General features: G+C 40.3%; 2 protein-coding genes across 2 annotated transcripts; both read left to right on the plus strand.

The window, feature by feature from the left end:
* Positions 1-1,003: 1,003 nt before the first annotated feature.
* Positions 1,004-2,731, plus strand: LOC131238632 (uncharacterized). Its single transcript, XM_058236264.1, has 3 exons — positions 1,004-1,151; positions 2,409-2,540; positions 2,636-2,731. Exons 1-3 carry the CDS (start codon positions 1,005-1,007, stop codon positions 2,699-2,701), a joined length of 345 nt encoding a protein of 114 aa, XP_058092247.1. The 5' UTR covers position 1,004; the 3' UTR covers positions 2,702-2,731.
* Positions 2,732-2,824: 93 nt separating this feature from the next.
* On the plus strand, positions 2,825-3,541 carry LOC131238633 (putative ubiquitin-like-specific protease 1B). Its single transcript, XM_058236265.1, has 2 exons — positions 2,825-2,975; positions 3,068-3,541. The coding sequence occupies exons 1-2, from the start codon at positions 2,838-2,840 to the stop codon at positions 3,449-3,451; spliced, it is 522 nt and encodes a 173-aa protein (XP_058092248.1). The 5' UTR covers positions 2,825-2,837; the 3' UTR covers positions 3,452-3,541.
* Positions 3,542-7,505: the final 3,964 nt, after the last annotated feature.

The raw sequence follows: 7,505 nt of genomic DNA on the forward strand, positions 1-7,505 counted from the left end.
TACGTTGCCTCGCTCAATTTCTAGGATCCTTCTACCTTCTCTCTCTTAGTTCCTAGGTTCCCTTGCTCAATTTCTAGCTTCCCTCGCTCAATTCCTACGTTGCCTCGCTCAATTCCTAGATTCCCTCGCTCAATTTCTAACTCCCCTCGCTTAATTCCTAGGTTGCCTCGCTTAATTGATAGGTAGCCGCGCTCAAATTCTAAGTTCCCTCACTCATTGTCTCGGTTCCGTCACTGAATTTCTTAGTTGCCTCACTTAATTTCTAGGTTTTCCGCTCAATTTCACCTTGCCTCGCTCAATTTTTTAGGTTGCCTAGCTCAGTTTCATCTTGCCTCGCTAAATTTAATGTTTACCTTGTTGAATTTCAAGTTTCCCTCACTCATTTTGTAATTTGTCTCGCTCAATTTTTAGTTTGCTTCGCTCGATTTCAACTATGTTTAATTTTTTACATTATGATTCTTTAAGTAGTGAAATTTGCTATTAATATATTTTCAATTACATGTTTGTAGGTGACGATTCTTGTTCTCAATTCCCAAACCCATCCTCTAAGTGTTCATTGAGATGGTGGTTCGACACGGTGAAGGGTGGATTAGAGAAGCATGATACTCGGCTAAGCCTATTCAAGCAATCTCCATTTTCCTTCTTGTTGCACCTCTCATCCTTTCGATTTATAGGGGCTCTATTTCACCTTCTTCTTGTAAGATATAAAGGGGATCTTATATTTGAGATACCGGGGACACGGTTGCAATTCACGGAGATGGACTTCGCCCTCATAACAGGGCTTAAGACTGGGGAGCTTACAATACCAGAAAAGTGTCCCATCAGTAGTACATTAATGGACAAATACTTCAGAGAATATCCAGTTATTAAGAAGCATTTATTAGATGCGTTTAATAAATTAGTTGATACCAATAAGCACGAGGATGTAGTGAAGGTTGCTCTACTTATGTGTGTAGAGTATTTTGTTAGGGGAGCCGAATCAAAAACTGTGTAACATGGATTATATGTACCTAGTAGACTCCATAAAGGATTTCTATAGCTATCCTTGGGGTAGTTTGGCCTACAATACAATGTCGCAAGGGGTCGCAGCTGCTGTGATGGCATCAGGTGCGGTTCGCTACAATGTATATGGTTGTGTCTTTCCTTTGCAGGTAAGAACTCTTTATTTATTCTACATGATTATATTTAATTGTGGATTTTTATCCTCATGCAATTTCTTTAAAACAGATATGGGCTGTAGAGAGATTACCGGCCCTACAAGAGTGTGTTATTTCATTTGTTCCCTCGCAAATTCCATGCTTCATTCAATATCGAGGTTGGAAGGGTTGGAGGTACAACAAAATATATGCAATTTTTGAGAGTGAAGCTGTAAGTATATGTATTTCTCGGCTGTTCACTTTGCTTGATTTGACACTTACACTCCGTATATTAACATCAATCTGGGTTCTTTTGCAGACTATCTTAATAAAGAACTTGGAACCCACCCTATGAGAATGGGAAATGGACGCCGTTCGCTTGCTCCGTGATAGTTTTCAGGTGAGATATCATGAGCGTTTAATTAAAATGAAATGTTGTTTAATTCACCGTTAAAAGTTTTTCGACTCTTATATGTGCATTGATACATTTTGAAGGTCATCGAAACTCAGGAATTGAGCGATGAGGGTAACGAGAATGATGACGAGGGTGAGGGGGGATCAGCGGAAAGTGATGAAAAAGGCGTACAGGGAGAGGGATCAGGGGGGAATATCGTGAAACCATCTCTTTTAATGGATGAATTTAGGGTTGGGATAGATGAGTTGAAGAAGGAGAGAGAGGAGTTGAAGAAGGAGAGGGATGAGCTAAGGAAAGAGAAGGAAGAGTTGAGAAAGAGAGAAGAGAGGCTTGATGAGAGGGAAGCGTTGTTGAAAGAGAAAGAATTGTTAAAGATGGAGAGAGTAGATCTAAACAAGAGAGTGCAGTTGAAGAAAGAGAAGGAATTATTTTTCATCATGAACGAGGAGTTGAATAGGCGGACGTGTGAGTTATTGAGAGAAACTGAAAACTTAGCGAAAGAGAGGGAGGCCTTAAAGAAGGAGAAGGAATATTTCTATATACAGAGAGGACAGTTTATGAGGGATGAGGACGAGGAGTTGAAGAAGAAAGTCAAAGTTGAGGATATGGAAGAAAAAGAACAGGGAAATGTGGAGTTGGAGGTGCAATCGTATGGTATGGCGAAGCGTAATCTATTGGATGAAGCACCCGTTTCTCCTCCTGTTTATGTAAAGAGAACTAAAAGGGTACTTAAGCCATCTTATTATATGGTTTCTCCATTCTTGTCCCTGTCTTCGATCAATACAACCCCGAACGTGGTGAGGCGACTTGAGGAAGCCGTAAACTATCCTACATCACCGATACCATTTCATCTACAGATGGATCCATTCAGGATGCTATCGACGGATGAACTCAAAGAGGTAGAAAAATACTATGAAGCAAATAAGGAGACGGGAGAGGCTTCATGGTTCAAGTCTATATGGGTAGATGATGCGTGGGTTGATAGCATGGTAAGCATTCGTATGAGAGTGTCTATATACATTGACTTTCATATAGTTATATCTTTTAATCGATTATTGCTGAATCATATTATCTTGTGGAGTAGGCTATCGACAAATATGTTGACTTCCTAGAGGAAAGGCAGTCTGATTGTGCAATTGCATATCCCTAAGATTGCAAGTTTTGTCCCACTTATTTTATGGTAAATATTTAGTTCGGAGTAAAACTAACCTATTTTTTCAATTAATTCATGTTTTTCTATTTGTATTGATCTTTGATTTTTGTTATAGCCATGCCTTCAAACTAGTATGCCGACTCTAAGGGCGTATCGGGACTCGAAGTCTGCTTCGGAACGTGCAAAGTTGGTAGGCATGATGAACAATGTCATCGCAATTGCCAAGCAGCGGGGTAAATCACACGCTAAGGAGATTTGGTATAGTGAACGGGTAATTAATTCATCACATAACATCAAAAAAGGTCGTAATGTGTTCTTTGATCATGTTTTTTAACTGATAGCCTACTTTTTAAACATGGACAGGTTTATGTACCCGTCAACCATGATAACTCTCATTGGCTCTTGATGGTCCTATATCCAAGACAATGGGAGATCATTATTATCGATAGCTTAGTGTCAAATGCTCTCCTAAAGTATAAGAAGATGATCAATTTGATGACGGAGGCGCTCCCGATTCTCTTCCAGGCCACCGGAGACGTCACCGCGCATGAAGGGAAGACTTGGACTGCCAAATCCATGAAATTTGTGCCAAAGCAATGCAATGGTTTTGACTGTGGCATATTTGTAATGAAATTCATCGATATACTGTGCAACGGTCGTACCTTGGAGGGAACAGACATGCAAAAATTCACTATACATTGGAGGAAGTCGATAGCGTATGATTGTTTGTCTGTAACCTGTAAATGATACTTGTTGTAGGCATGAGATGAAAAGGATAATTTTGAGGAATATTGTATTATATATAGTGTTGTATGTACCCCGCACAATTTGTACTTCAGAAAATTTACAATGAATTAAATTTCATAACGTGTAAATGTTTCTGTCACTCAACTTTCATGCTTGTTTTATTCAACTTCTAGTTTACCCTGCCTAATTTCAAGTTTTCCTATCTCACCTTATACTTACCCTCGCTCAATTCTTATGTTGTCTTGCTCAATTTCTATGTTGCCTCGCTCAATTTGTAGGTTGCCTCGCTCAATTGCTAGGTTCCTTCACTCAATTTCTAGGTTCCCTCGCTTAATTCCTACGTTGCCTCGCTCAATTCATAGGTTGCCTCGCTGAATTTGTACGTTGCCTCGCTCAATTGCTAGGTTCCCTCACTCAATTTTTAGCTTCCCTCGCCTAATTCCTACGTTGTCTTACTCAATTCATAAGTTGCCTCGCTGAATTTCTAGGTTGACTCGCTCAATTTATAGGTTGCTTCACTCGTTTTCTACGTTTGCTTTAGGAACGGTAACTATTAATTGCAAATCAAAATATTGCGATAAATCCCCACATCCGTTTGAGTTTAAACATTGGACAGTCCCTTATCTGATCATGGGGCACCCATTTCATAACTCAGATGGGCCAGGGGCCATCAGGGCAGCCCGATTTACCATATATGGGCCCAAAGGGCCATCTCAGCTAATAAGTGGCACCTGGGGCCAACTGAACTAAGCTGCAGGGTATATATAAACCTTTAAACCCTCTCTCCCTAACTCCCACAGCAAATTTATAATAGCTGAGAGAGAGAAAATAGAGAAGGATGGGTTTGAAAGAGAGAGAGGATTGGGGAAAGGGTGTGAGTGCTTGGGGAGCAGGAAATTGGAATTTCCACACTCCTACATCCGTCATTCGCTGGAGACTGCGGCCCTACCACCGTAAATGCGAATTGTGGCTAATAAAAGGTAACAAATTTGAGCTCTCTTCCATTTTTCTTAGCTATGGCCGCATGCATGTGTCCTGACATGCGATTCCTTAGGCACAGGGCCCTTGCAAAAAGAACCCTAGGACAAAGAGGTGAGATCCGACCCTTGACCCAAACCCTAGGCTAGTCGGGTTTTCTCTTTCCAAATATCCTTATAAACTTCATATGTTAGATAGGTTCAAACGACCTAAAAACCAAACCATATGTTAATCGGGTTTTCTCTTTCATAATTCCTTTATAAATGCTATACATATGTTAAATTTGATGATTATATAAATGCGCAAACCCACCGATGTGTTTTATGTTCGACGAAATCCCTGTGTGGGCCCGACAATAACATTATGCTAGTATCGCAGCGGTTATCAAGCCATGGAGACACATAATTTTCAAAAATTTCATGGGAATCTCAACTAACCACCTGAATTAAGGAGCGGCCTAATCCGAGCTGGCCACAATTGGCTTGTTCGATCCACTTTAGTTGAACTTGATTGACTTATTTAACTCCATTTCTAGATAAGAAAAAGAGGAGTACCAGGTGGCATAAGAAGCCTGGAATAAGAAAAGAATCCTCGGTAAGTCTTAATCCATACTCATTTGTTTGACCTCACTCACATCATGCATAAGCCACCAATAAAATGAGAACTTAAATCTTCCAGTTCTGACACAGTTGCATCTCGAAGAGGCACACATGTGAAAGCAAAAAATCAACATGCTAATTTGTAGCAGTGTAAATAATATAAAAAAGAATTAATTTTCTTGAGGTTTTAGGCAAGTGAAACACAAAACTCATACTACTAACCCATTCACTAGGGCTACCTACAGGATTTCTTAACTCAACGATGACATTCAACAACCCTTGCTCCTAAATCCCAGGATCAAGCTATCCTTTTCTTATCAGTTGTAGCAGCCACAAGCCACTTCAAGCATAATTCCTCGTAAATCATTCAAAACGTCAAAACTCCCAACATTTATGCTTATCAATAGCCCTTGACCTTGAGTCAAAAATTGAAATACGAAAAGATTTCACATACACCAAAGTTAGTTTTTGCATTATTTTAAAAACTTGTTTCTCCAGTTTCAATTATTAGAGGAATAAAAAATGATCTCGAATGTTTGGGGTGTGAATGCCATTTGCGGAGTCGACCGGGTTTCCTCGCTCATTTCCTAGGTTACGTCGCTTAATTTGTAAGTTGTCTTGCTCAATTTCTAGCTTCCCTCGCTTAATTCCTAGGTTCCCTCGCTCAATTCCTATGTTCTCTTGCTCTATTTCTAGGTTGCCCCGCACAATTCCTAGCTTCCCTCGCTCAATTCGTGGTTCCCTCGCTCAATTCCTAACTTCCCTCGCTCAATTCTTAGGTTGCCTTGCTCAATTCGTAGGTTCCCTCGCTCAATTTCTAACTTCCCTCGCTCAATTCCTAACTTCCCTCGCTCAATTCGTAGGTTGCCTCGCTCAATCCGTAAGTTCCCTCGCTGAATTTCTAGCTTCCCTTGGTCAAATCCTATGTTCCCTTGCTCATTTCCTAGGTTTCCTCGTTGAATTTCTAGCTTCCCTCGCTCAATTCGTAGGTTACCTTGCTCAATTTCTAGCTTCCTTCGCTCAATTCCTAGGTTGCCTCGCTTAATTTTTAGGTTGTCGCGCTGAATTTCTAGCTTCCCTCGCTTAAATCCTATGTTCCCTCGCTCAATTCATAGGTTGCCTCGCTCAATTTCTAACTTTCCTCGCTTAATTCGTAGGTTGCCTCGCTCAATTTTAGGTTGCCTCGCTCAATTCCTAGCTTCCCTCGCTTAATTCCTAGGTTTCCTTGCTCAATTTTTAGGTTGCCTTGCTGAATATCTAGTTTTCCTTGCTCAAATCCTATGTTCCCTCGCTCAATTCGTAGGTTGCCTCGCTTAATTTCTAGGGTTCCTTGCTCAATTCATACGTTGCGTCACTCAATTTTTAGGTTGCCTCGCTGAATTTCTAGCTTCCCTCACTCACGGTCAATTCGCTTCACTTCACGGTCATTTTCATGCATTTAACGATCAATCCTGGCGATTCCGTTTTCATTCACGGTCATTTCCATGCATTTCACGGTCAATTTCCTTCACTTCACGGTCATTTCCATGCATTTCACGGTCAATCCTGGTGATTCCGTTTTGATTCACGATCATTTCCATGCATTTCACGGTCAATTTCCTTCACTTCACGATCATTTCCATGCATGTCACGGGCAATCTCGGCAATTCCGTTTCATTTCACGGTCATTTCCATGCATTTCACGGTCAATCCCGTGATTTCGTTTCATTTCACGGTCATTTCCATGCATTTCACGATCAATCCCGGCGATTCCATTTCATTTTACGGTCATTTTCATGCATTTCACGGTCATTTCCTTTCACTTCATGGTCATTTCCATGCATTTCACGGTCAATCCTAGCGATTTCATTTCATTTCACGGTCATTTCCATACATTTCATGGTCATTTACATGCATTTCATGGTCATTTTCCTTCATTTCACGGTCATTTTCATGCATTTCCTAGCAATTCCCAAGACTTCAACCCAAGCCCAACCCAAGTTTTATTGAGTTGTTGTTTGTATGGCCCAACCCCAAGACCAAACTCGATACATCTTGACCAAGCCCAACCCAATGTCGGGTCGGTCACAGGTTGGTCGGGTTGAGCCCGCCCAACTTTCAGCCCTAAAAATATATATGGTACATTAGTAACTAATTTTGGTTTAGAAAATATTCTTATTATATGAATAAATAAAGAAATGAAAAAAAAAGAGATTTTTTTTATATGCTTATATTTACATATTTATATAAATATGTGTTAGAAAAAAATGTAGGTAGAATAAAATTCTCCATGTAAAAAAAAAAAAAAAAAAAAAAGAAAGAAAGAAAGAAAGAAAGAAAGAAAGAAAGAAAGTGTGTTGGGATACGGCTATAGCTACGGTTATAATCCGTAGCCATAGATCGGGGGGTGGAATCGCGAGGTTTACGGTTAATCGCCAATAGGGACAGCAACTTGCGGTGGAATCATGGAATCTACGATTGATCGCCGACTTACTGTT

This window comes from Magnolia sinica, chromosome 3, assembly GCF_029962835.1.
Source record: "Magnolia sinica isolate HGM2019 chromosome 3, MsV1, whole genome shotgun sequence".
Taxonomy (NCBI): domain Eukaryota; kingdom Viridiplantae; phylum Streptophyta; class Magnoliopsida; order Magnoliales; family Magnoliaceae; genus Magnolia; species Magnolia sinica.

Bases quoted from the DNA above. Each gene is read 5' to 3' on its own strand.
- LOC131238632 (XM_058236264.1), top strand. From the start codon at position 1,005: ATGTACCTAGTAGACTCCATAAAGGATTTCTATAGCTATCCTTGGGGT. The intron at 1,152-2,408 runs GTAAGAACTCTT...TTTCATCTACAG, and splicing joins GTTGTGTCTTTCCTTTGCAG to ATGGATCCATTCAGGATGCT. The intron at 2,541-2,635 runs GTAAGCATTCGT...CTTGTGGAGTAG, and splicing joins ATGCGTGGGTTGATAGCATG to GCTATCGACAAATATGTTGA.
- LOC131238633 (XM_058236265.1), top strand. From the start codon at position 2,838: ATGCCGACTCTAAGGGCGTATCGGGACTCGAAGTCTGCTTCGGAACGT. The intron at 2,976-3,067 runs GTAATTAATTCA...AAACATGGACAG, and splicing joins AGATTTGGTATAGTGAACGG to GTTTATGTACCCGTCAACCA.